General features: G+C 51.4%; 12 protein-coding genes across 12 annotated transcripts; 5 read left to right on the forward strand and 7 right to left on the reverse strand.

Annotated features, from left to right (window-relative positions):
* Window positions 1-819: 819 nt before the first annotated feature.
* Window positions 820-1,581, forward strand: N7510_011654 (ubiquinone-binding COQ10-like protein; the record flags this gene model as incomplete). Its single annotated transcript, XM_056983578.1, has 1 exon — window positions 820-1,581. One exon carries the CDS (start codon window positions 820-822, stop codon window positions 1,579-1,581), a length of 762 nt encoding a protein of 253 aa, XP_056829072.1.
* A 379-nt stretch (window positions 1,582-1,960) lies between these two features.
* Window positions 1,961-3,007, reverse strand: sod4 (mitochondrial 37S ribosomal protein mS42; the record flags this gene model as incomplete). Its single annotated transcript, XM_056983579.1, has 4 exons — window positions 1,961-2,473; window positions 2,531-2,655; window positions 2,706-2,886; window positions 2,939-3,007. 4 exons carry the CDS (start codon window positions 3,005-3,007, stop codon window positions 1,961-1,963), a joined length of 888 nt encoding a protein of 295 aa, XP_056829073.1.
* A 478-nt stretch (window positions 3,008-3,485) lies between these two features.
* Window positions 3,486-4,718, forward strand: N7510_011656 (uncharacterized protein; the record flags this gene model as incomplete). Its single annotated transcript, XM_056983580.1, has 1 exon — window positions 3,486-4,718. One exon carries the CDS (start codon window positions 3,486-3,488, stop codon window positions 4,716-4,718), a length of 1,233 nt encoding a protein of 410 aa, XP_056829074.1.
* Window positions 4,719-5,231: 513 nt separating this feature from the next.
* Window positions 5,232-6,946, reverse strand: PIG-S (GPI-anchored transamidase GPI17; the record flags this gene model as incomplete). Its single annotated transcript, XM_056983581.1, has 2 exons — window positions 5,232-6,659; window positions 6,707-6,946. The coding sequence occupies 2 exons, from the start codon at window positions 6,944-6,946 to the stop codon at window positions 5,232-5,234; spliced, it is 1,668 nt and encodes a 555-aa protein (XP_056829075.1).
* A 332-nt stretch (window positions 6,947-7,278) lies between these two features.
* On the reverse strand, window positions 7,279-8,032 carry N7510_011658 (uncharacterized protein; the record flags this gene model as incomplete). Its single annotated transcript, XM_056983582.1, has 3 exons — window positions 7,279-7,320; window positions 7,383-7,626; window positions 7,677-8,032. 3 exons carry the CDS (start codon window positions 8,030-8,032, stop codon window positions 7,279-7,281), a joined length of 642 nt encoding a protein of 213 aa, XP_056829076.1.
* A 393-nt stretch (window positions 8,033-8,425) lies between these two features.
* N7510_011659 (hemolysin III family protein) lies at window positions 8,426-9,978 on the forward strand (the record flags this gene model as incomplete). The annotated part of the gene is made up of 2 exons (XM_056983583.1): window positions 8,426-8,596; window positions 8,653-9,978. The coding sequence occupies 2 exons, from the start codon at window positions 8,426-8,428 to the stop codon at window positions 9,976-9,978; spliced, it is 1,497 nt and encodes a 498-aa protein (XP_056829077.1).
* Window positions 9,979-10,850: 872 nt separating this feature from the next.
* Window positions 10,851-11,936, reverse strand: N7510_011660 (tRNA(Thr) (cytosine(32)-N(3))-methyltransferase; the record flags this gene model as incomplete). The annotated part of the gene is made up of 1 exon (XM_056983584.1): window positions 10,851-11,936. One exon carries the CDS (start codon window positions 11,934-11,936, stop codon window positions 10,851-10,853), a length of 1,086 nt encoding a protein of 361 aa, XP_056829078.1.
* A 643-nt stretch (window positions 11,937-12,579) lies between these two features.
* On the forward strand, window positions 12,580-13,230 carry N7510_011661 (uncharacterized protein; the record flags this gene model as incomplete). The annotated part of the gene is made up of 1 exon (XM_056983585.1): window positions 12,580-13,230. The coding sequence occupies one exon, from the start codon at window positions 12,580-12,582 to the stop codon at window positions 13,228-13,230; it is 651 nt and encodes a 216-aa protein (XP_056829079.1).
* Window positions 13,231-14,315: 1,085 nt separating this feature from the next.
* N7510_011662 (uncharacterized protein) lies at window positions 14,316-15,935 on the reverse strand (the record flags this gene model as incomplete). The annotated part of the gene is made up of 3 exons (XM_056983586.1): window positions 14,316-14,623; window positions 14,674-15,252; window positions 15,428-15,935. The coding sequence occupies 3 exons, from the start codon at window positions 15,933-15,935 to the stop codon at window positions 14,316-14,318; spliced, it is 1,395 nt and encodes a 464-aa protein (XP_056829080.1).
* Window positions 15,936-17,572: 1,637 nt separating this feature from the next.
* Window positions 17,573-19,730, reverse strand: N7510_011663 (TolB family protein; the record flags this gene model as incomplete). Its single annotated transcript, XM_056983587.1, has 3 exons — window positions 17,573-17,777; window positions 17,848-19,498; window positions 19,565-19,730. 3 exons carry the CDS (start codon window positions 19,728-19,730, stop codon window positions 17,573-17,575), a joined length of 2,022 nt encoding a protein of 673 aa, XP_056829081.1.
* Window positions 19,731-21,240: 1,510 nt separating this feature from the next.
* Window positions 21,241-22,851, forward strand: N7510_011664 (carboxylesterase/lipase family protein; the record flags this gene model as incomplete). The annotated part of the gene is made up of 1 exon (XM_056983588.1): window positions 21,241-22,851. One exon carries the CDS (start codon window positions 21,241-21,243, stop codon window positions 22,849-22,851), a length of 1,611 nt encoding a protein of 536 aa, XP_056829082.1.
* A 732-nt stretch (window positions 22,852-23,583) lies between these two features.
* Window positions 23,584-26,509, reverse strand: N7510_011665 (potassium transporter; the record flags this gene model as incomplete). The annotated part of the gene is made up of 11 exons (XM_056983589.1): window positions 23,584-24,534; window positions 24,610-24,756; window positions 24,821-24,976; window positions 25,048-25,099; window positions 25,158-25,324; window positions 25,386-25,554; window positions 25,610-25,655; window positions 25,710-25,884; window positions 25,938-26,172; window positions 26,238-26,263; window positions 26,318-26,509. The coding sequence occupies 11 exons, from the start codon at window positions 26,507-26,509 to the stop codon at window positions 23,584-23,586; spliced, it is 2,316 nt and encodes a 771-aa protein (XP_056829083.1).
* Between the last annotated feature and the right edge of the window lie 227 nt (window positions 26,510-26,736).

The raw sequence follows: 26,736 nt of genomic DNA on the forward strand, positions 1-26,736 counted from the left end.
CAATCAGCGCCGAGATTCGCTCTGCAAAGGTTGTGGGGCGGAAAATGTGGAGACAAGACTAGACCCCATGTTCTATTCAACCCTAACGGTCGGTCCGCCGGTAGTTAGTCTATTTCGGTGGCTGAGGGCTATTATTTTTCCTCTCGATATACATATATCAGTACTGGTCTCGTCTCTAACAGATTTCCCCTTGTACTGGAACACACACGGGACCACAAGATAACGATTCGACAATAACGTGTCGAGCTGCATATGCTGCTGAGAGCCATGAAAATCCAGGTCTCCGACAGAGCCACACATCACAGGCTTCTTGATAGTCACCTGAAACGACATCATCGAGTCCCAGAAAAGACAGGCAATCGGATTCTCGACGGGAATTTGATAGATGTCCGTGATTGTTCTCGGCGAGAGGACACCGCTCACCTTGACTTTCTTGAAAGTAGGGGGGATTGTCAAGCATCACATCGATCGTAAGTTCGTAAGGAAAGGCATTCTTGGTTCGGATCACTGACGCTATATACATTTTCAACATTCGTATTGGCTTCATTTCAACCGGCGGAGCCTAGAATGAGGCGGAACTCGACATCGATACGAATGCCGGCAACCCCGGCGATTCTTGCAGACGTAGACCTGTTGCGAGCTCCAGACTTTTGTCTAACTGCTCATAATAGTTCTTGTTTCTGAAATGATAGTTGTTATCTCTGCCATCGAAAATAAGAAAGAGAAAGAAGATTAACATAATGCGCAACGCAGCGTCACGTGACTGCATATAGATTTCGCCTGGCGGAGGATCTTCACTTCTTCATCGTCCTCTCCCCAATGCGAACCCTCCGCTGCGTACGACTTGGTCGTGCGAGTGCACCTTTCCGCCTACGCCAAAATGCGCTCCGACTACCCTCCCTCCGCCAATGCCAGCAGACACGACCAATAGCAAGCCAAACACCATGGTTGCGACGACCTTGCCAGGCAACAAATCAGACCAACCTCCGATCCTTCCACCTTCCCTCCCTCTCCTCCTTCCTACCTTCATCTTCGAATGGCAACGGCAATGGTGACAATAACAACGGCCGCGTCCTAACCGCCACCCGAACGCTCCCCTACCCACCGGAGCTTCTCTTCAGCGTCATCTCCGCGGTGGAATCCTACTCGCAATTCCTCCCTTTCCTCACAGCCTCCACGGTGACAAGCCGCGATCCTGTGACAAACTTTCCAACACAGGCGTTTCTGACAGTGGGATACGGCCCTCTCAGTGAGACCTTCACATCACGCGTGGACTGCGATGCGCAAAAGTGGGTGGTTGAGGCGCGCAGCGGGGCAAAATACTCCGATCAAAAAAGTGCAAGCTTCTTCCCCGGTGCTACGGAAGGTATCTTCAAGTACCTGTCGACGCGTTGGGAATTGGAACCAAGCCCGCAAACGGGGGGAGGAACGCCGCAGACGAAAGTCCGACTCGAGGTGCGATTTGAATTCCAGAATCAGTTGCATGCTACCATCATGAGTACAGTTGAGGGTCAGATGGCTACTGTTATGATTGAGGCGTTTGAAAAGCGCATTCGGGAGGTGGAGGGGAGAGGGCAATGATGGTGGGTGTGTATTATATCGCGTGGAGTTTTGGGATGGATATATGCCAACTATACTGGGATCGACCTATATATACTACAATTTAGACTAAAACCAACTGCTGCATTATATTATCAAACAGATCCAACGATGCTCAGCAGCATACACCTAGGTGATCGGAGCTTGATCTGATTGATTCGACTTAATGATGCGTTTTTCCTTTTTGGTTGGAAAACGTGGGATGTTGAAAGAAGCTCAATCAAATCTACACTAGCATGTCTCAAAGGTATTGATAATAATCAGGGCAAGGAAAAGAGTCTATGTAAGTGATAGAACTGATTTCGAACCATCCTGTTAGGTATATATTGTACAGTCTTTCGGCATCCTTTCACGCTCTCAATCAAGCCCTCAGTCTAAAATCCTTCTGCTGTGCCTTTTGACCCACGGCGTTGTAGTTGTCAAACACCACATCCCAGTTAATCCGATCCCACCACCGCTCCAGGTACTCTTCCTTGCCCGCAATGCCATAGTCCATCATCCACGCGTGCTCCCACGTGTTGACGCAGAGAATGGGCTGTACATCCAGCGCACCGGGGGCCATTGTCTTCTGGCCCGGCGCATGTGCGCCCATCGATCCTGCGAACTGGTTGCCCAGCGGCGCGTCCGGCGAGTGCGTGTTCATGTCGACGGGCTGCTGCCGCGAGTGCGCGGCCGGGTACGGCGATCCCGCGTTGTACGTGCAGAAGATGTGCATCAGACCCTGGCTGTCCAGGTTCTTGGCGAGCCACACGAAGCCCGGGCCGAACATCGCATTGGCGGTTGCCAGGAAATCCAGCTTCAGGGACTCAACGGACGAGCAGGTTTCGGTGATGGTGGCAGCGAAGGCTGTAGGGATCCGGGTGGGGGTCGGGGACTATTCAAAGGCAGAGTTAGAACATGCTTCCATTTCCATCGTGTTTCGGGTACTGACCAGGCAGTTGAAGAAGAAGTGGTTGTTGTGGGCCATTGAGGCGTAGTTAAACAGGGAGGCCATCTCCGGACGCCGCGAGTACTTGACCAGCAATTCTCCGGGTTTCGCATCCGCATCAACGGTGTCTATTCCTCATTAACATTGTTTTTCTCTCCGGGATCTCGGTCTTGCGCACCTTGCGTCAACCCGTTGAGCTTCTGGATCAGGAATGTTTGGTACTGGGTCCAGGCAAAGTCAAATGCATCGGGAGACATGAATTCCGGAACTCCATTCTCTTTGTAGTACGCGTCATGTTGCAATTGAGGTAGACGATGGATGCTCCGGGACTGGAAGCGTGGGAGAGCGGAGGAGGGTGTCTAGACCGTCAGGGTTAGCACAGAGTCAGCACAGCACAGCAATTGAACCCACCTGAGAGAGTGGAGAGAATGAAGAGACCGCGCGCAAAGCGCTCTGCGGCCTAGCGAGGCGGCTGAACATGGCGATACGGGGGTGGTTTTGGTCGAGAGAGTTGCAACAGCTTGTCCGCGCAGAAATTCGATGAGGACTGGCGTGGCTTACATAATCCAGCCAATCACATCGCGCGTATCTACTTCAGCGTTCTGTTGCAACAACTTAAGCGCCGACATCTTCGTCGGACACAATAATAATAGCAGCCATGCCTCCGATCATGTGGGCTGTTCTGAAACACTCTCCAGCTATTCTTGGAGCTCGGCGCGTGCAAAGATACCCGGCGACAAAGGCAGATCGATGGACAATGTCTCCTTTGTTCTTCTCTTCTTTCATCTGTTTCATCTGATATTCAGTGCACCGCTCTGTTGGCTGTCTACATTACTGTCTGCTGGTGATCTTTGTTGGATCATTTTGGAGACTGCTCCTTTTTCCTCTTCTCAGTCAAAACAGAGAAAAACTTCTGTCCTTCGCCAGGGCTACGACCGCCCGCATGGCGAGATCGACTATGCCAGGCATCATTGCCCAACAGGCGTCAGTTCTATTGCTGTTGACTCTGATAATCACAGCAACTAAACCCAGCTATGCCTTGGATCTTCTCCCCGAAAGCTCAGACTCCTGCCCAATCTCATACAAGCAGTGCGGCAGCACGAAACTCCCAGCTGACTTCTGCTGCCCATCAACATCCACCTGCATAAGTTTGGATAATGCAAGCTCAGCCATTTGCTGTCCCACTGGCTCGGACTGCGCTTTTATCTCGCCGGTTACTTGCGATGTCTCCCAGCAGGATGCAGCACTGCACCCCGAGAGCGCCGTCAAGACCACCCGGTTGAACGGCACACTTCCCACATGCGGCGACGACTGCTGCCCCTTTGGATACTCCTGTCAAGACGGAAACGCCTGCAAAATGGACAAGAGTACAGCGTCAACGGCGACTGCTGTCTTGCCGGATACGTCGACCACCACCTCATCTACTACCAGTCATACAACAACCGAGTCAGACTCGTCATCAACGACCACGTCTACACAAGCAACTCCGACAACCCCAGCACTGACATTCACCCCTATCCAATCCCCATCAATAACAACCATCACCTCCTCCAAAGCGGCCTCAGCTGCAGAAAGCCAGCAAACCTGCTCCCTCGCCAGATCCTGCCCCTCCTTCCCCAGCAAAGCAGTGGTAGCAGGCTTCTTCCCCGGTGTCGTTTTTGGCACAATCCTTGCCCTCCTAATAGCAACCTGTCTCCGTCACCGCGCACGCCGTAACGAACCGCTCATCCAAGAATCAAAACACACAGGACCCCAGTGGTCCCAGCGTTCTTCGAACGGAGCTCTAATCGGAATATCCAATCCTATCGCCTCAGACGACGGGTCCTACCGCACAGACTTCCTCCTGCGTCCCGCAGAAGCAAAAAGAGCCTCGACAGGTGCCAGATCTATGCTTTCCAGAACAGGGACTCGAGTCCGCAGTCTTTTTTCCGGTAATCCCACCTATGAGAAAGACGTTCCTCCCGTACCGGCGCCGTATCCCACTACTCCACCGAGACAGCGTGCATCAAGCACAGAGAGTATACGGGTGTTCTCGCCGCCGGGAGCGTTTGCACAGTCTTCAAAGTTCCTGGGCCCGGAGCCGTATCCGAGGGCTATTGCGCGACCAGATACTACATTTACGGACTTGATGCAGGTTGTTGGGTTTGGGGAGAAGAATGGAGATGTGGGGAAGATCTCGGAGAAAGGGTGATGAATTCATATGGGTGCATGTATCAAAATGCTTTTCTCCCTTTTGTTGTTTATGTAGATTGCGCGGTTCTTTTTGAATTTTGATATTGAGATATCTAATTTACTCACCAATGCCGGATCTTGACATAAATAAAATTTGATAGTACGTACATCCTGTGGAGTATAGTATAGAAAGTCCAAGTCCTCTAGTATCAATTTTAGAAATGCTTATCTATTTTGCTGAGATCCCTCTGGGCTGTCTGTATCTCTGTTTGTTTTGCTGGTATGATACCCATGATACTTATCGAGACACTCGCAACGAGGATTACCATGCACCACAGGAAGTTAGTGGCTGTGTCAATACACTCACTCTATCCAAAATACTGCTTAGGCGCTGTAAGTGTTGTAGTGGGACTACATAGGCCAAAACGAAGCCTAACGCTAAATTAGACTCCACGGCAGAATTAAAAGGTTCTTAATCTGGAAAGACTATATCATTCAATTAATTCTTAAAATACAACTCCATCACTACCCACTACGCGGCCTGTCTTCTCGCTTTCCTACTAGCCACAATCCTCTTCAACTCCTTGATCAGCCCAACCACTAAGGGCACGCCAATCGGTCCTAAAAGCGGAAGGTAAACGGCGACCTTGTGCTCGTCCGGGAAATACACCTGGCCCACCATACTCTTCTCAAAGAAGCTGCGCTCGGCCTCCGTCTCCGCAATCCGCGCGCTGGCTAGCGCGGCGGCGAAACGGCCATCTCGTAGATTGGAGCAGGTCGCGGTGAGGTGGGACAATGTCGTGGAGACGGACGCGGCCACGGTGGCGGGGATGGGGATTGAAGGTAGAGATTCCGTGAGACGGGCGAGGGAGCCCATGGTCGATGAAGCCGATAGGAGGAGCGCCGCAGCGCGCATGCGAATAAGTGTGTGGAGGCGGAGAGGAAGGGAGGCGGGGGTACTCGGGGTGCCAAGGAGGGTGAGAAGTTGGTGTGAGAATGTCATGAATGCCGGACGGAGGGATTCTTGGGAGAGATGGGCGGGATTGGATTTGGTGTTTGGAGATAGGGCCGGATTGAGGAGGAAGACACCGCCCCATTGCGGGATAATCCAGCTCGAGGCGCGGTTTTCTTTGACGATCAACGGGGACTGCGACGGAGAAGGGACGTAGAGGATGAAGTTGATAGTGGGGCCATTGCCGATGCTGGGATTGAGTGGCCATTCAGCCGCGTTGATAAAGGCGCTGAGGTCTTCTTTCTTCAACGTCCAGGCGGCTTCTGTCTTGTCGAACTCAGGAAGTGGGGCAGTCGGCGAGAATGTCGCGTATAGTTGGACCTGCGTGTCAACCGTGAAGTTGCTGATGGGGGCGAATGCCTCGAGAAGAGGTGACAGATATTCATGCACGGCAGCCTCAATATCCCACGAAGATGGCTCCGCTCCCGGAGTAAACAGTGAAAATGACAAGTGGTATGTCTCGGCGTACTTCATAGACCGGCGTAACCGTCTGCTGATGCTCTCAGCCACCTGCGGCGAGGTGGAAGCCAGCCCAGCCGTTTTTCCCGACAGAATGTGTGCAATGGTAGCCTTCTCCTCACTATAGAGTCGCTGTAGCTCCTCCGCAATAAAGGCCGAGAGAGGTGGATTCGAGGATGACGGAGCGGGAACCTGGCTCGGAGGGTAGAACACATCGAGCTGGGTCGTGTCTGTGTGGAGTTCGGAGCGGGGAGCAGCGATATCATCCTGGGGCAGCAGACGAACGGTCAATGCTGTATCGGCCTTGTCCTTATTCACGTCCTCTTCGCCATTCTGATCATCCGCCAACTTGAGCCGCAGGTGATGGGCGGCGAATTCATTGAGATCGTCGAGTGTGTGCTGCGTTGTACGAAGGAGATGCTGGGCCTCTGTAGACTGCAGCCCCGGCGTTGCGAGATGGATATCCAGAGGGAAGACGGGACGGCAGGCCTGTAAACATTAGAATTGGCCTCCCCCAAAAGACACGGCAGCCGTACCTTGCTATCGGCCCAATCCACCATTTCTTGAATCGGGAGGTGGGCTCGGTAGATGGAGGTCGTCTTCCACCATATTGGAAACCCCAGGAAGATAATCACAGCCCAGAAGGCTGCAATGACGCGGAATCGTGTTTGGATGGCCTCCGGGGTTTCGGGGGGCGGGACCTTTTTGACGCTGGGTTTGTCGGCATGAGTGGCCACTGTTTGAGGAGACGCCTGGTCTCCATGTTTGTCGGTCATGGTCGCCGCATGCTTTGCAGGTCACTATGGCACCGCAGAGAGCTGAGCGGAAGGGCGAGTCGCGGTGTTGCGGAGGTACGGAAGGCGGAGAGACGAGGTGGCACTAATTCTTAGTATAGTACTTGTCTTACTTAGTATAGCATCCTACTCCGTTACAACTGAATCATATATTTATTCCATTGATTGAATCGCAAAGGCATAACTAATTGGAAATATTTCATTCATGTACAATTCCGGGTATCTTGACTATATCTAAACCAAAACGCCGACCCAATGTAGCGGTCAAAGGCCCTAACGGCCCTTCCCTGTTCTCACCAATGACGACAATTATTCTAGTACTCCTTCTCGAAGATCTTCTGAATCGGCTTGGCCGCCTATATGTCGCAGAGATATCAGCAATTGAACTCATGGACCCAATCAGGAGGGGTGCGCGTACATCAATGAACTTTTCAAGATCCTGATCCAAACTCGCGAGATCGTCTTTCCGCTTCTTGTTCTCGGCGATCAGAGCCTGCTTCCGCTTGAGGAGTTCCTGGCGTGCCTGCTCGAGTTTTTCGCGTTCGGCGTGCTCATGGTTGATGCGAGCGATCATGAGTTCGTGTTCGTTCATGGCACGATGTTCCGGATGGAGTTCTAAGAATTCCTCAATGGGGATCAAGGGCAGGGACCGGTACTTGTGGCTGTCGCAAAGTTGTTAGCACAGAGTCGAAGTCGACATTCCGAGACCTACTCGTAAGACTCGCAGGCGGCGATCTCGCCCGTCAGGTGTTTTTGTTCGTAGTACAGGTTTTGCAGCTGGAGATGCAGCCGATCGACCTCCTGGCGCGCCTCTGCAGTCGCCTGCTTGGTGTCACGCACACGAAAGATGGCATCCCGGTTCTGGCCGCGCAGTTGGGCGAGTCGGGCGAACAGGAGTTTCTGCTGCTTGGAAGCGGCTAGTAGGGCCGCTTGGGCGTCGGCGTCGGGAACGGCATTATTCGGATCAAGGAGAGCGAGCAGGTGCTGGCACTGGGCAAGGGTGTCGGCACTTGTGGCGAGCACGGGCAGCAGGGATTCGTCGGAGACGATCTCGCTAATCACGGCCATGGCAGTATGTATTATTCTGGGTCAAGGTCGAACGATGAGCGAAGTGGCGAAGGGGAAGAGGGAAATGGGTGGGGATCGGCAGCAGAAAGAACATGTGCTCGGCTGGTTGGGCTTACTCCCTCACTCTCTCTCTCCCTTTTGACATACACTCACTACTCCCCCACTACTCTTCTTATTGCCCCTCGGTCATTCCTTAAATAACTTCAGATTGGACAAACCATCCTCCTCCTCCTCCTGTACATATTCGTTTCCTTACCTGATCATCGGGAAATCTCCCGCCCCTCGGATCTCCCCGGCCCCCTCCTCAACAATATCCTTTCCCAACAACAGGGACAGCCTCCGTATTGAAATTGACGGTCGGATGTTGCTCAAATGAAACATCCCGCCGGCACAATGGCTCTGGCAGCGTCAATGACTGTGGAGTCCAACTCTGCCGCTGCCTCGTCGACGGCGACCCCCAGTGAGGACATGGCCTTGCTGCGGGATCGTCGACGTCGGCACTCATTCCACGCCTCCCGGAAATTGTCCTGTGACTACCAGGATGCCGATACCGTCTTTATTCGGGTGAGCACTCTTTCTCTAACGGTTGACGAGCATTGGGACTCATTTTCCGGCTCTAGGTTGAACTCTTCCTGGCCGAATTGGAACGCCGAATGCACTGGATCGAACAGTACCGCAAATCTCATATGGTCCAAATTGACACCAGTCTGCGACGAGGGTATGCCACGCTAGAAGCCGTGAGAGACCAATGCTCTATGGCCTCGGGGGAATTGATGGGAAGCGGAAAGAAACGCGCCAAGATTTTCGTGGAAACGCTCGAGGACCGCTACATTGAGGCTTTGGCCACCAAAGAGACCCTCGAACAGAAGGCCCAGGCTGGAGTGCGCCTGATGGAGTCTTTCCTGTCGGAAATGGAGTCTCGAGCGCACGCCGTCCGCGACCGCGGAATCTACGGGACCTTGGACGATGGCTGGAAGGCTATGGACTCGAAACTTGTCCACGCCCGGGAAGTGGTGGATGAGGGTATGGAACGAGCTCGTCGTGCTCGTGATGCCATGCGAGAAAGCATTGATCAGGCCGTTCGACTGGCCCAGGAAAACCGACTAATTTCCTACTCCGATCTGCCCGATCCGTGGCGAGTGAACCCGCACATCCTCCGAGGCTATCGATTCACGTCATCCAAGATCGAATGCGTTTGGTCGGCATTTTCCTTCTCGAATGAACTGGTCAACATTTGGTCCCACTTCATCGGACTGGTAATCGTCCTATCGATCGCCTTTTATTTCTATCCGCTCAACCCCAATTTCCATCTGAGCACCAAGACCGACGTGCTGATTGCCGCCGTCTTCTTTTTCTCTGCCTGCAAGTGCCTGTTCTGTAGCACCCTCTGGCACACCATGAACAGCATTTCCTCCCAGCCCCTGATGGAGCGCTTCGCCTGCGTGGACTACACCGGCATTTCTTTGCTGGTTGCCGCTTCCATCGTCACCATCGAGTACACCGCATTCTACTGCGAGCCCTACTCGCGCTGGACCTACATCGTGCTCACAATGTCCTTGGGCGTCGGCGGTATCATCCTGCCATGGCACCCGACCTTCAACCGCCACGACATGGCCTGGGCTCGTGTGGTCTTCTACGTATCTCTGGCCCTGACCGGTTTCGCGCCTCTCGCACAACTCTCCACCACCCGCGGCCTTGAGTGGTGCATGTACTTCTACGCTCCGGTGGTAAAGAGCCTCCTTGTCTACTTTGTCGGCGCCTGCGTCTATGCTTCTAAGGTACCCGAGCGATGGAAGCCTGGTCTGTTCGACTACTTCGGCGGAAGCCACAATATCTGGCATATGGCCGTGCTGGGTGGGATTCTGTTCCACTATTGCGCTATGCAGGATTTATTCGCGGGCGCTTTCCAGCGTGCCCAAGGCGAATGCCCTAACCTGACGGCATGATCTTTGCTTTCTCATTCAACATTCCTACTAGACCACTTTTTCCGAATCAGTCAGGTCTTTTTATCTTCCCCACGACGTCATCATAGACAACATAATTGGTGATTATTATCTGCATGAACGGCGTTCCTGGATTGTTCTCATATTTCCATGTTTATCCTTTTCTCATCTTTCTTACTTTCCCGGATAGTGCATCCTGGAAAGTCATGAACCCCGTCTCAGATGGCGAGGTATTTCTTTGCACAAACCATTATGCTTTTCTTGTTATCTACTTTGTTTGCACAGGTTGCGTTGCTCTTTTTGGGGATCGACATGACATGTTCAACCCTCGGTTATTATGATTCTGCTCCAACCTGCAGAGGTCTTTTATGGGTGGATGGAATGATGTCTTACGTTGCTTTTCCATAGACTTACAGAAACGTCAAGAGTTCTTGGATTCGCAGATACATGCTCTATCTCTATCACATCGGTTGTAACTCATCATCGTAAAGCCATGTGTGGTCCACATGGATGCAAAGTGTAGGTCATGGTGTAGTTCATCATGTCGGAGGGCCTCGCGTTGGTTGCGACAGCAACACAGGTTGTCGAGAACGGTTGGTTCAACCAAAAAGGCGATGTCATCCTTTCAGCTGGATTCCGATTCGTCGGTCAATGGTGTTTATTTTGCTAGGAAGCAGTGGTCCGTGGGAAGCCTCAACTAATGGACTTGGGTTCACAGTCGTGAGAGCGGAGAAGAGAGGGAGCGTGGGATACCATGGAACTCGGCTGGGCGGAAGGAATTGTTGTGAGTCGACTGTATCTCCGGAGATGCCGACAACAACGCTTACAAACTTGGCTTATCCCGGCCATTGTCCTGTCTCGAGCGCTTTCTCTCTTCACTCGCCCTTTTCAGTTGTACTCACAGTAGCAGCATCCCCACCATGTTTCCGGAAATGCCCCTGCATCCAGCAGCGATACATCTTCAGCTTGCTCTGCCGATTGACAATTAGTCGTCGATCAGCGCCCATATGCAAGACGTCAAACACTCCATCCCCTGTTTTCGGCGCATCATCATCGGGTAGACCCTTCCCAGGAGTCCACTGGCTCCACATATTAACCAGCTGATCCTGGTCAAAGAAGTAGACACGCGTGCCATCACCGCGAGCATAAAAATTTTCGCCCATATAGCGATTCTTCTTAAATCGCACCTGTGCAAGGTCTCCGCGGCCGTAGTCCCGGAAGAGGACCTGACCGCCGGGTTTCAGGACGCGGTAGATGTTCCGCATGGCTTTGTTCCATTGATCCGGGTTTAGGGCAGAGAAAATGAAGATCAGAATCACCACGTCGACCGATTCCTCGGTCAGACCCGGTGGAAGCGAGTCGCCGTTCTCCTCAGAGGGATCGCCCGCCACGTCCCAAACATCGGCGACCATGTGGGTCGGGTCGTACTGTTCGCTCTCGCGCATAACCTTGACAGCATACTTGGAAAAGTCGCACGCATGCACCATGAGCTGGTCATTCTGGTTATTCGCCAGCAATGGGAACGCAGTATTGCCCGCACCCGCGCCCACTTCCAGAACAACCTGGGGCCCAGCATCCTTCTGCGTCACATCCGCCAGCACGGGAAACTCCTGGCGCAGCCACTTGCGGTCCTTGAAGAAATTGGCCGTGTTGTTTTTGTAGAACAAATCCCACCATTTCGCGGGGTCGCCGTTGAATCGCTTCATGTCGAACTCCGACACCGGTGTTTCGCGCTGCTTGGCAAATTGGGTCTCGGCGTAGGCTTTGAATTCGTCGTCGGGCTCGACGTGGTCCCATGCGTTGAACTCGAAGACGTTGTCGCCTTCTTCGAGGTAGCGCGAGCCGAACATGAAGGGGTCGCTGCGCTTGAGGTTGTTGGAGGGGTCGTGAGAGCGATGTGGGGGAAGATGTCGAGGCTGCACATTTTCGACAACCTCGCGGACGGTGGGATCCATTGTCATGGTGGTGGTGGTGGTGGTTCGTTCAAGAGACACTACGTACCTCCGGCCAAAAAAATAAAATTCGCGGACCCCACGACGGACTGTTCCTGATTATATCATCATGTCATGTGATTGGTCAGGACTATACACGGAGTGAGTGAAGGGTGTAGCTGCAGTGCAGTATGCCAGGGACACACCATCTTTCTCCTGCGGAGTCCCTTTCGGTGTACAGGTACTTGTTTTCTCTTCCCTACTGTCTACCGAGAAATCCCCGCCTGGACTGACGATGCAATTCACACCTGAGGCATCCATCCCCTCACTTGATCTTATCAACAGACCTGACCAATCACTCCGGCCTAGAATCTGGATGCCTGCGGGTGCCTCACTCAGCCTCATCGCTGGGGCTTTCTGACTCTCTTCCTCCTCCACCTCCATTCGGCATGCCTTTTTGAACCGCCCTGTGTCCATCGTTGAACGTCGTCTGCCCAGTCCTGGGCTTATCGACTGACTTCAAGTGGGGGAGGGAGATCCTGCTCATTTTAGCTCTACATCATCGATTGCTGCGACATGCAACAAGTCAGTCGCTTTTAGCCTTCTCTTCGGAATAGTGACACGGCACAACTATTTGCAACTGAGGTTTTTTTTTTCTCTGAATCACTTAATCATGTCGTTCCTCGCCAACCTCTGCGGTTGCTTCGTCTGCAACCACAAGACCACGCCCTCTTCCTCTTCTTCACGCCCGGAGATGCAAGTCTCCCGGGGCCCAACCCACCCCCGCAGCGGAGTGCCAACTGGCCACTTCACTCTCTCCGCTGAGGGTGACTTTGTCCGCCGTGCTGTCGACAACGAGATTGGCGCCGAGTACGGGCCGCACACCACTGGCTCGGGGTATACCACTGTGGTCCCGCTGCCGCAGTACACGCCGCGGCCTATGAGTGCTCACGAGAAAACCCTCGAGGCTCACATGCGTGACCCGTCGGTCTCTTCGTCTGAATATTTCACGGATGAAAAGAACCGGAATCTCTACGACGAAGAAGAAGTTACCTCGGACGGCTCTTCCGCCATCTCTTTTCCGAGTAGCTACGGAAATACGTCGACGGCAACCAGGGAAACACCCCCGCCGCCGTACTCCCCGCGTAATTCTGCGGTATTCTCTCGCTCGCGCTCCGTGTCTGTGTCGTCTGCGGTGGCGGTAGCTATTAACCCGCCGCCGTTGGCTCGGGTAGCTGGCGTGCATCACGGTCGTCTTGCTCGTTCTGAGGCGGACGATCAGTCTCTTCGTCGCCATCGACGAATTTCCTGGGAGAGTCGTTAGAGCATCTTTCCCTTCCTTTCCCTTCCTCTTTTTGCTGCCTTCAGGCACCCTCTCTCCAACGAATGATGATCCTCGGGCCGGTGTCATGGAATTTTTTCGATCCCGCATACCCTTCTTTTCCTTTTCTTTGTGACTCTTTCATGCATATGACGCGATGACCATGCAACTTCTATCTATTCGATGGAATTGTAGAACATATACGAAGTTGCCTTTATTTCTCTGATCTGGGTGGATTTCACGGTACCTAATGGGTTGTGGAGCAAATTTCAGGACGAAACATGAAAATAGGCACGGTGGAAATTGCGTGCTCGCATTTTACATGCTGCTTCCATAATAGAAAGTACATACGTGTCATACTGGATAATGTCTGGCGCCGCGTGGCGTCCTCTTTCCGTCTTAGTGTTCGCCTTTCGCTCCCTGAGTAGAACTGAGCACGACCCCGAGCATTGGGATGAGTGGCCTGAGTAAGGCCACCCAATGAAATGCACCCCGTTAGCTCTATTTATGTGCAACATTTTCCCGTTTGCATCACTCCTATTCTCTCATTAACAATGAATGAACAACTGACATTATTAGTGTGGCTCTTGTTGGTGGTGGTCCCGTCTCCTAGCTCAGTGACAAATTGCCTAGTGGGTCCTATTCAAAAGATCTGTCAATCCCTTAACTACTACGGTAGCATATCTGTTTACACTGGGTTTTCGAGCCTATGATTTTTGTTTATCCGCAGGCGACATGAATAAACAGTCCTAGGCTTTACATATCCTGACTGCGGTGTGTTAAACACCGACTGACTTTAAGATAAAAGCATTCTAGTTCAATTCATTATATACATTCTGGTCCACCAACAACAAACTCCCTCTACTAATTTACAACCCTAATCTGTTAGTATTGCTTTAGGGAGGAGCTACGGGGCGATTGCAATTAGATGGAACCGCTTAGAGATCTACTATCGTATCTTATTATAGGACAGCCGGAGCCATCTATGCTTAGGCGCCTTCTAGTGTACATTCTTATGTCCTTTCGTAGCTATTCAACGAAACAATTCACGCTCCCATTATGCGTTGCTATACTCACACTGTACTCCGTTACGCAGTGATCGTACCAAACGATGCCACATTCTCCAGTAAAGGTATATAATCCTTTGGGTTCACAGATCCACTTTTAAGTGCATTTACTGCGGTCTGAGCGAGTGAACACATGGCGATGAACTTCGCTACCTGGACTTGAGCCGAAGCCGCTAGTTCAGGATTCCACCACCCTAATACAACGATCGCAGCCTCGGTCACTCCTAAGAGCTCCTTGCATGTGACTCCCCCACCACCTTCCAACTCAGACTTGACTTGGATGTCTAACCAGTATTTATACGGGTCGTCATGAGGGCCATTAACGACATCTGCTTCTTCATTAGCAGTGAAGATATTAGTTTGATGGAAAGCGACTTACGGAATGAATCTGGCGCTTGGCAGACTCGGGCTTCGTAGGTGCATGACATGTGCCCGCTCTCTATGTTGCCGTCTGAACCAGGGCTGATAGGACTTCTCTTGTCCATTTCAAGTGGTGATAATAGTTGAACTGGTGAACGTTTTTCGTGAACGGGCCCCTGGCCGCACCCAGACCCTGTGTCATCCGCGTCGGCCTTGTAAGTTATATTTTGGCAATTCTTAGAAGTCACTAGTGCCCACATAGTGAGCCCTGCTACTAGCATTTCGTTTCGGATATATTCATCGTCGAAAGAACTATCATCGACAATAAACGTTAACTTGAGGAAGTCCACTTCCTCTCCATCCACTCCATCTCCAGTAGTAGTGGCCACATTGTCGAACACTAAAGACTTCGTGCTGTCACAACCTCCCGACGTCGCTGCACATGGTCCACCATCTGCCACCAGCCCGTCAAACAACCGTTTAGTGACAGCACTCACATCCACCGAAGGCGAGTTATCTCTCTTCTTCTTTGTCGGCGTATAGTTCGTATCTGGGTCATCGAAATCACCGGCAGGCACCGTGTTATTCGACCAGGTGACTTTTTGTGTAGGCAATGGCGTGCACGCAGGCTCGCTCGTACAAGACGGTTCATTTTCTTGTGACCCAAATACCGTGCAAGCAGTGCACTCCGTCGAGTCGGTCCAGGTGCTAGACCATATAGAGGTGATTGGGATTCAGAGCCTCAGGGGATTTCGGTATAGCCGTATATGCACAACTGGCCTTCGGGCCGTAGCCCGAGGACAGAGGGATGGTGAGGACGGGGAGAGAATAAGTTGTATCTCCACTGGGGCAGAGACAAAGGGCGGCGCTGAGGCCCATTGCTTGTATTGGTCCTTGTGTTCCGCAGGTGATCGTCGATGCGCCTTTCTCGGGCGGTGCTGTTTGGACTCCTGCAGCATTCGTTATAGTCGGCTTCTTAGAAATAGTCGGAGAGCCACCACCAGATCCACGGGGTCGGCAGGCGCCCTTTATTTGCTTTCGACCAAATGGGATCTTGCCTGAAGGCTTAGACTCCAATATTCTTATATCGCTCGGTTGAACAGTCCGGATTGTTCTGCTCAGTTGCACAGTCCGGATTGGGGTAAACGGAGGAGATGTAGCGCCGTTAGTATGAGATTTCACCGAACGCTTCTTGAGGACAGAGGCAGCACAGTGCTGATCAAGGGCTAAAATGACAAGGCATATTGTGAGAAGTATCGAAGACACAGCTCGAGGAAGCATTTTTGCTGAACTGAACTGGCAGGCAAGTAGATCCAAGAATAAGCAGGTCGAGAAGCAAAATCGACTGTAGACCCACGTTTACCTTTAAATTCTTTTCTTATGGGATCTATGGTAATCTATAAAAAAGACATTAACTGGGGAAATGGGCCAATTCCTTCCCCTGAAGTAAAGTCGGGTAAGATGTAACAATATGGCCCCTAATATAGAGTACCGGCGCTCTCGCCAAGGTAACAGATTTTGCCCAATTGTATATAGGCGCTGTCTTACTATTTACCTATTGCCAAGGCAGCCTCTTTTAGCCAAGATAACATAGCCTTTTTGGCCCGAAGTAGATAGACAGCTAGCTCTATTTCGTTCCTCCAAGACACGCTGCCAAGAAACGCCGCCAAGTCAGCCCCAATCTGCTTCCAGCCAAGGCACCAACCAATTTGGCGGAATGTCAGGGTTTAGTTAGGTTTTGTAGAACAGACTTATCTTTCAACCATTCACTACAACTCTGTATCTCTTACAGAATTTGGTCATATATTCTAACTCATACTCATCTAATTCTAGACAAGTTGGGTTAGAGGTTATAGTGCAACAGAACAATCCTCGCCTTGAAGGACCAACGCCCCAGAGACGAAGGAAAAATGCCTAGCAAAATAGCGCCAATAAGAAGCAACGCCAAGAAGGAACAATAATGCTCAGAAGAAAAAAACCTCCTCGAACGAATGATAATAATGCCCAGATGAAACAACAGTTTGATGATGAAGTGGCTGAATATGAGCCCAAGCGGACTGGATCACAAGAGGCATGGTGGTTTGATTTAACTATATAAAGCAGAGGCTTGATGATATGTACAACCGAGTCTAAGGGCCCGAGTTCTACCCCTTACCTGGCCATGCCATGGAAGATGCCAAGGGGATATAGATCATCACCGCTAACGAAGAAAATCCAGTCGCGCAACGCGAGCTGCCCATCCTCTACCTCTACCCGGGTCTGCTGCCAAGTATGACTCTGCTCCTCACTCTGCCACGCGATACTTTCAAGGCCGAGATGATGTATCGCCGTGGGAAGGACTCTAAGTCCGACCCGCAAAGCATGTGTCTGGCTCTGCACTAGGGGTAGCTGGCCGCTTAGGGGGGCGACACTGTTAGGCACAATCGACTCCGTGAGGGCGAGGACTTTGATTCGATCGCATGAGCGTGAAACCAAAGTCGAAACTCCATCTCTTTTGTTTCTGTTTCTAATAGAGCCGCGTGAATGTGGATTATTCTATTACTGGTATCCTTATTCTCTCTTTATGATCGCTCAGTGAGCATCCACTGAGCCGGATGAGCGGCTTGAGTAAGACCATCCCAAATAAAATACAATCCTCTAGTTCCATCTACGTGCAACATTCTCCCCTTTAAGTCGGTTTTGTTCACATTTCGCCATGCTATAGCCTGCCAACTTGGATGAACCAATGTCTTGGTAGATTCTGATCCATAGTATAGAGATTGTCTCAGCTTGAAGGATTTCAGAGACTTCGCCATATTAGCTTCTCAACACACGGTCAACATCAATTCTATTTAGGTACGTGTTGAAGAGAGTTCTCGTTGAAAGAGAATGCTAACCCAAATCCAATCAGACTACGCAAGGCACATATTGCACGGCGCCTACTCGAGCCACTCATTGGGCATGTAGAGCGGCATTGAATCTTCCCAAATGGTATCAGTGAGCAGCGTCTTGTTGGTGCCGTTGTAGTTCATAATCATGATCTGGCCGTAGGGCTGGAAGGTATTGTCGAAGAGAGAGCTCTCATCCTTAAAGCCGTACATACCGGTGCTCCACATGATGCGGCCGTCGTGGGACCAGACAGCGCTAAAGAAAAATAGTCAGCAAAACTTGCTAGACACATGTACGAAAGCAGAGGGTTAAGTTGCGAACTCACTGAGCGTCGTTGGACAGACTGTCCGTCAAGCGGGTCAATTCAGATCCATCGGGGCGAATAGTGTAGATGTCGAAGCGGTCCTCATACCAGCGGTTGCCGTAAGAAACCGTCCAGTTATTGTTTCGGGTGAATACGATGCGCTCGCCGTCGGGGGACCACCCGGGGGTGTTGTCCCAGCCGAGGGTGAGACGGTGAGTCTTGCCAGTGGTGAAGTTGTGGATATGTAGACCGCCAGGTGCGCCTGTGTCCATACTCCACATACGGTAAACGTAAGCCGTCCCATCAGGAGACCAGGAGGGGAAGCCTGCGTTCTCGGACCAGCCGGTCAGGTTAGTGAAGGAACTGCCATCGGCCATTGCGTGTATAATAGCGCCGGGGACGTCAGTACGGTCGGCGAACCAGCCGCCGAAACCGACAAGGAGCTCAGTGCCGTCGGGGTTCCACGTGGGCTGGAAAGCGCCCGACTGGCCTTCTAGGAGCCACTCCACTTCAGTGGAATTGCGAATTGAGTAGATAGAGTAAGAGTTCAGCGCTGTGACAAGGTCCTTGTATGAAGGGCTAGATGTCACCAGTGAGCCGTTTGCGCCACCTAACACCTTCTGAGTGGTTGCAATGCGGTTTACAGCGAGGTTGTGCATAGGGAAAACGTCCATGTAGCGATAGGCCCACTCGCTGTCATAGCTCCACAGCTCCAAGTCAGCGGCCTGCTGAGTCCAGTTAGGAACAGCATACACGATCTTGGATCCGTCAGGCGACCACCAGGGGTCACGAAGGTTAGTCAGGTTGAAGGTTTTGTGAGTAGAATCAGGCTTGGTGTAGTGGATTCCCTCGTAACTTCCGGCCTTGATCAGGTAGCCAACATTGCTAGATTTACCAATGTAGTGCTGGCCAAACTTAGGATAACTGCCAGATGTATGTGCGACGATGTTCTTGCCAGTAGCGAAATCGACGCTATAGATCTGGGATTCAACGGCCTCCTGTTCTTCGGAGACACCGTGAGCATAGTAGGTGTTCTCCCTGGTGATGTTGTTGTAGATGACACGCTTTCCATCGCTAGACCAATGGGGAGTTCCCAGCGCGTACCCAACCTGGAAGGCTAGCTGACGGAAGCCACGGCCATCCTTGCGAATCACATACAAACCTAGGTTCTGAGTGTGCTCCCAGCCAGTACCATCACTGTGGCCAGTCCAGTCAGTGTCACGGTCAGAGCTGAAGGCGATCCACTCTCCGTCAGGGGACCAAGAGGGGCGGAAGTGTCCAGAGGGCCAGATATTGCTGCTGCGTGTGGCAGCAGTGTCGGTCAGGTTGCGTGCCAGACCGGTCTTCAGGTCCTTGACCCAGATGTTGGTGGTGTGGTTACCCTTGGTTGACACATACGCGACCTGGGTGCCATCTGGCGATAGGGAACCCGCGTCTTCGACAGAGTCTGTGTCAACGAGGGTCTCCAGCCTTGTTCCATCCGTCCGCACGCGGTACAAATCCGACTGGCCCGGTCCACGGCGCTCGCTTGTGAAGACAATCCACTCCCCGTCTTGCGACCAGGAGGGATGGTAGTCGAAAGCATTGGTCTGGTTGCCCATCAGCTGAGTCTTATTGCTGCCATCCGCGTTGGCGATCCACAACTGTGAGCCCGAGGGTCCGATGCGGTTCACTTAGCAATGAAGTCAGTTTAGATATCCCATGACCAGGACGCGAAACGAGGAAGGGAATACTCAACTGTAAAAGACACCCTTCTTGCCCTCAATTGTCCCCCGCTTAGACAGCTTAGGAGCATGCGCATCTGGCGAGGCGGTGGCAGCAGCAGCACGCTTTGCGTAGGGACAGCTTGCGGCAGTAGAGCCGGCCGCAAAGGCTGCAATAGCGATAGCAGCGAAAAATCGCATGTTGCCTGATCAAACCAGAAAACAAAGAGAGTTGAGAAGAAAATAGGGAAGACCGTTGCATCTCCGAAGATGGAGAAGATTGACACGGATGTACATATATAAAATGCCGTCTTGGTCTTCTCCACTTAGGGCACTCGGGCTCCTCCCCGGCCAGAAGGGGATTCTGGTATTCTGCATGCCCAGAAAGACCGGGAAAGTGTATATTGGGATCCGCAGCGGGACGACGCGACGTCGCTTCGGCTGTGCGGGCTTGCCCAGCCTCAACGACTTGGGCGATCCTGCAGCCAGAATGCAGCTATAAGGATAGTCCATTGGACGATCGTGTGGAGCAATGGAGTTTGAAGTATAGCGATCTTTACTGCCTTCCAGAACTATTATGGTAGAATTGGCAAAGCCCTACTGGTTAAGTTGCATCAAAGAAGAAATCTGGACGGTTCAGATTTAAGGATCCATGAAGTCAGCAGCATGGTAGACTATTGGCGTTGTCAATCCCTTTCCAAAGGACACTGGCCGAGCACACGTAACAAGCTGAGTCTCTTGCACGAGAGGCGGCAGCCCTGTCCTTATCCAGAAAAGAAGTCCGCGGGTGGGACTCGGCGGGAAACAAAAATGCAGGGGAAAATAAAACTCCGTGTTTTGTGGAACAGAGAGTAGTTGAGAAGAATGTCGTCAATCATTACCTGCTACAGAAATTTGAGCCGAGGGTCTCTGTCGATCTTTCCCGAAGCACCCTAATGTCGGGGTTAAGCCTGAAGGAAATTTGTGGATCCATCTTCCTCAGCCTTGCTTGAAGTAATCCTAGGTCCTATTGCGCGTCTAAGTCAAGAGTCCTTCCCATACGGCCAATTCCACTTAGAGTAAGGGGTGATGATAATGTGGAAGTTTCGTAGAGTTGATTAATATAAACAGCGGGCGAAAACGCTACGCCCTCGGAGTCAGTTTCTAAGGACTTCGCTGGAATATCATTTCCGATGATTAGTGTTTCCAATACTTGCATACGTGTGATAGCCACGTTTGCCACCCGTCTACGTAGTTCAAAAATAGTTGGTCACCCCCAACAATAACTGGCATGATGAACCAAGCTTACGTCGGCATTTAGAGTCGAAGGAGGGAGGTGGGGAGGAGAGAAGCGGTTCGAAACGAGTCCGATGCAGACATAATTTGGAGCCGGAGTTTCTCAAGTCCACCTCCAGATGGGGCTCTTAGCGTGGATGTACACGCTCGATGATCATCCCAATGTCTATCAAATAGCATCATTTGGCAGTGGCCGCGTACTTCATACTTTCTTTGTACCCACGTCTGAAGAATTTAAATCATCGTCTCCGTCGCCCCTGGAAGACGCAATCTGTGTCCCTTTTCTCCTTTTTTGTTCATTCCTTCTTTTTTCATTATTAATTCAGTGAATTGTTCAGTCTCTTGTTCAAAGTCGTTCGCTCTTTCGACTGGCCGCTTTCTCTCACTGGCCATGCAGCTCCTTCTTACACTCGCGGGCGTGACAGCCTGTCTTCCAATGCCTGCCTCTGCCTCTGCTATTTCACCTCCTGTTATCAGCACCCACTACGGCACAATCTCCGGTGGTGTATCTCCATTCCGTGGAGGTGACAAGGCCTATGTCTACAAGGGAATCCCCTATGCTCAGCCTCCGACTGGTGCCAATCGCTGGACACAAGTGGCCGGTCCGAGTTACTGGGGAGCGCTGGATGCCACGGAGTTTGGCCCACAGTGTGCGCAGACCATTAGCGATGCCGGCATATTTTCTAGTGGCAAGAACACTACCAGCGAGGACTGTCTCTATCTCAATATCTGGACGCCAGCGTACAAGGAGGGTACCAACCTCACCTCTCTCAATCTTCCTGTCTTTTTCTGGATCTATGGTGGCCGTTTTGAGGGCGGCTCTGGTGATGTCAAGACCTATGACGGCACTGGATTGGCAGAGAAGGAAATCATTGTCGTGACCATCAACTACCGACTGGGTCCCTTCGGATTTCTCGCCCACCCCGAATTGAGCGCGGAGTCCGATCACAATAGCTCTGGTAACTACGGCCTTCTTGACCAGCAGGCTGCTCTCCACTGGGTCAACGAGAACATTCAGAAATTCGGCGGCAACCCGAACCAGATTGTTGTCGGTGGTCAGTCTGCCGGCTCTGCTAGTTCTCTGGATATGATGTACAGCCCTCTGGTTAAGGGCCTGTCGAGTGGAATCATTTCCGAGAGCGGCGCCCGTGGAATACACGATCCTATGACTGGAACCGTTGCCACCAGTTACCGTACTAAGGCCGCCGCTGAAGCGCAGGGGGTCCGGTTCCTTAAAAACTTGAATGTTTCGTCGATTGCTGAGCTCCGTAATGTCTCCATGGATGCACTTCTTGAATACGACTCCTTGAGCGACACGATCTGGGAAGGAACACCTTTTGCAAATCTCTCTGATATCTTCATGGAACCCCCGATGTGGCGCCCTAACATCGACGGCTACGTTTTCCCAAACAAATATGGCCAGGCATTGCATAAGAACGCCCATGCAGATGTTCCTATCCTCACCGGAAATAACAAGGACGAGTCTGGCGCATCCCCGGACCTCTCGTACACCGCTGCCGATTACCACCATCTCTACGGCAACCTGTTTGGCAGTGATCTTGGGGACGAATTCTTCGAACTCTACCCAGGCAAGAACGAGACTCAAGCCTCCGAGAGCGCAAGAGAATTCTACCGTGATCTCAGCCGTGTCGGTACCTGGCACTGGGCCATCGATTGGGCCGCTGGGGGTGCAAAGAACCCTGTGTACACTTACTACTTCACTCACGCGCCCGCCGAGAACAAGGACGAGGGTGCCTATCATGGCTCCGAGCTGTGGTACACCTTTAATAACATCCCCTACGCCTCGTATTCCAACGTGACCTGGACCGAGTACGACTACGCTGTTGAGCAGAAGATGGCGGATTACTGGGCCAACTTCATTCGCTCTGGAAATCCTAATGGAAGCGGCCAGCCTAAGTGGCGCGCCTCCGGCAAGAAGACTGAGACCATGTGGCTGGGTAACTCGTGGGGTATGGGCCCGATCTCCATGGAGCAGCGACGTATTGACTTTCTCCATAAATGGACTTCGAAGTTGCCCCAGTGGTAAATGCCAGCAGTACTTTTTTTGTGTTGCTTTTAGCTCAAGTTCGCTCATTGGCTTTCGGATGTATAATTGCAATGAATGTTAAGGGTAGTATGTACTTAGCTCCCAAGGTTTTGTCAGGACTGCAATTCGTTGCAGGATAGAACTCTATTTATCAATTACAGATTCCTTTATCCCTTGAAAGATCGATTGTAGGATTTTCGCATCCTAAAGGTTAGTCCTATAGCTAGAACGGAGAATCAGGCGCTTGGTAAGACCCAAAGAGTAACTATGTCGGCTATCGCAACATCTACCCTTGACTACACTGAAGAGACAGCTTCTATTGTTGGCGCGGCCCCGAACGCTTACGTTCAGACGGCGGATTTGAGCTACTTCTCTACTATAGACTAGCAAGCATATTCCCAAGATGGCTATTCGCAGTATGCGGTTTTGCTCAGGGATAAGATAAGCTAACAAGTAGAGGTGATCTAGAAGAGAATAGCTTGTAGATCCGACAAGGCAATCTATTTGTAATCAGAAATCTCTTGATGGTTTAATGAAAATACACTCAATGGCCTTGTTTTCTTTCCTATACTTAAGCAAAACCCCTAATGGAATGCACTGCATTCCACCAAACCCTTTGAGGTAAAAGGGACTAACTTAGCAAATTTTTACTTAGTAAACCGTCATCAAGAAACCTACAAAAGTACCTAGCTCTGTTTGACCAGCCCGCTCCCCATAACTCCCACTCCCTATCTAAATTTCCCGTAAAGATCCCACTTCAACCAGACGGTCAACCTCGACATTTAGACGTTGCACCTTAGCAGAGGTGATCGAACGAATCCAAACGAATGCAGTTAAGGCTGCCCACCGGAAAAAGTTGGTACCTTTCTTGATACACAGCTGGTTCTTCCCCACGATATAAGTGACCTGGTCATTATAGGCACGGTCCAGAGCCTTGAGCGAGAGCCGAATCTCATCTCTGGCCTGATCTTCACCAAGTAGGAAGGTACGGACGGCATCTGTGACGAGCTTACCCAGGTTGGGCGTGATGACCTCATCGGTGTATCCGTAGCGCACCACCAGGCGAAAGCAGTGAGGAATAGGCGCTTTTCCTTGGCCGTTAGCCCGGCTGGCGAAGCAGCGGGAGACTGTGTATCGATATTCAGGTTCCACTGTTGGCACCGGGAGGGGGTGTAGGTGAAAAAGAACCATGAATTTAGGAGTAGCCCTGAATTTCTGGAGAAATTGCACCAGGACATGCGGAGCAACGGCTTGACTCCCGGCTTTGTCGAAGAAGATGCCGAGCCCATCAGTCTGGTAGATAGGGGCCTGGCCGAGACCTTCTATCAATTGAAGCTGAAGAGACTCCTCATTCTCAAGATCAGATTGGAAGCGGACGACCTGGGACAGAGGCACGTTGTCCGCGGCCTCTGCCTTCCATTGCTCTTCTTTGCCATAGCGCCAAATAACGAAGATGGAAGTCAGCACACCGGCAATCATGAGAGTGACCCATGCACCAAGAGGAATCTTTGTCAGTGAAGCGGACAGAAACATCCCATCCCACAGCGCAAAGACGATATAGACAGGGAGTACAATGTAGATAGGTAGCCGCCACACAATGAGAGCAACCAAGGAGACCATGTTAGTGGTCAGAAAGGTGACCAGGATAACGCAAACGCCATAGGCATGGCCGAGATTAGTGGTCTGCAGCCCATAGTCAGCTTCTGCATGACACCACGGTGGAATTAACCATGGGGAAGAGGAATCCGGGTTTCTTACATTGGTGTAAACCGCAGTCACTATGACTGTTCCAATCATGAGGACCCAATTTGCGAACGGAATATAGATCTGGTTATGCTGAGACTTGGATACGTGCACCACCTTAAGCTGAGGAAAGTAGGACAGTTTCATAATTTGGGACAGGAGCTGTGGACCAATTGGTTAAATGTCAGTGATAATCCGGATCAGTAGGTGCTCCTTGCGGCCATACCTGGAAAGCGCCTGTGATAACAGCTTGACTGGCGACGATGCAGGCGAGAACTGCGAAGATCAAACTGGGCCAGAGCATTCCAGGTGGAACCGTCAGGTAGAAAGGATTTTCCCATGCGCTGGGGATGACACTGATGTAGGCGGCTTGTCCGATATACTGGCGAAGATGAGATATTAGCAATAATGCAACACAACAGGGGTATATCTATTTCAAAGCGGGAAACGAACCCCCATCAAAAGGCACGGATAGGCGTAACAGCACCATGAAATTTGAACGGCCCTGGTATTATAGTCAGCTAAGCGAGACCTCGTGTGAGTAGGGTGTGGACAAAACAGACTGTCTGTTAAAAGCACCTAGGTCGGCAAACAAGGTCTCCACACCTGTAAAGGCCAGGAGAATACCACCGAGCTGCATCCAACCGTTGTGGCCATTACGGACGAGAAAAGCTCCGGCGAAATATGGGGAGAAGGCTTTGAAGACCGAGGCGTCGTAATGCACCAAGTTCTAGGACCGTTAGTTGAGCCACTATAGCCACTAGGATAGCATGAACGCATCTGGTACTTACATAAACTCCGAACGCGAAGTTGAACATCAGCCATATAATGACAATAGGTGCAAATGTTATGCCCAGTTTTCCCGTGCCAAATGGTTGAACAGCGTAAACCAAGACGATAATCGCACAGGACACACCAATCACGACGTTAGAACCAATGTTTGGGTTCACAACAGTAGCTCTAAAATAGACCTTCAGACTTGATTCACGTGCCGAGAGAGTTTCAGGATACTGACCCTTGAATGGCACCCAGGAGAGATTGAGCTGGAGTTAGAACACCATCTGGTTCCAGTCAGCGACAGCTAGACACCCCATTCTTCGGCTGGCGCTACTCACCAGCCATAAGGAGGCCCACGCCACCTACCGCCACGACTTTGAAAAACCACTTCATGATGTTACTGCGCTCTATTAAGGATCGCAAGGTTTTGTTAGGCCGATGCATCTCATTGGTGTTGTAACGCTCCATTTTGATGGACCGTTCTTCTCGGGGATCGCGCTCGATGAGGTGTGCCTTGAAATAATGAGTGAGGAAAGCCTGTTTAAGGGTCTGCAGGACTCGCATACATATCGCGATATTAGGGTAAAGAGAGCGAAGGTTCCTCCTTCACCTTCATCGTCGGCAAATAGGACAATCAAAACATACTTGATTGTCACCATGATAGTCAGACTCCAGATAACGAGTGACAAGGCGCCAACCAGGTCATCGTAGCTTGGGTTCCCGCTGAAGGTAGACGAGAAGACGTATAGAGGGCTGGTACCAATGTCACCGTAAATGACACCAATGGACTGATATGCAAGCCTTTCGTAGAAGGCATTAGATATATCGAGTTAGGGTTCCCGGACCGGGGGATTAGATCTGCTTACCATAACGTCTGGAATCGGCTGAACAACTATTGGGAAAATCAGCTAATGAAATACGGACCCAGAACCGGAAAACTGCGCACCTGCTTCTTCCTCACATCGCGCTCATCGACCACGTCTTTCTCGATGATGGAATCATCCTCCTCCACGATCTTACCATCGACCGCTGCTGGGATGTCGATGCTCTTTTGTCCCTTTCTCTTGGAGTAGACACCACCACCGCTCGAAATGATCGGCTGGAGAGCATTCGAGCCGAGTTCGATGGAAGTAGACATGCCACGCAAGCTCACAGATGGGGTGGTGCAAGAGCAAGGAACTCGACTAACGATAGTTATGTAGAAACGAGTAAAGAGTCCAACACGGGCGGCCGGGCTTATTTAGCTTTAAGGCTTATTTATCATGGATGTTTGCTTCATATATTGCAAGAACTCGGAAAATCCCTCAAAGACGCAGTAATCTTCTGTAAACCTTGGGTCCGAGTGAGATCTCCCTGGAACGATGA

The sequence above is a fragment of the Penicillium lagena genome, assembly GCF_028827675.1.
Source record: "Penicillium lagena strain IBT 129212 chromosome Unknown utg000008l_segment0_segment0, whole genome shotgun sequence".
In the NCBI taxonomy this organism is placed as follows: domain Eukaryota; kingdom Fungi; phylum Ascomycota; class Eurotiomycetes; order Eurotiales; family Aspergillaceae; genus Penicillium; species Penicillium lagena.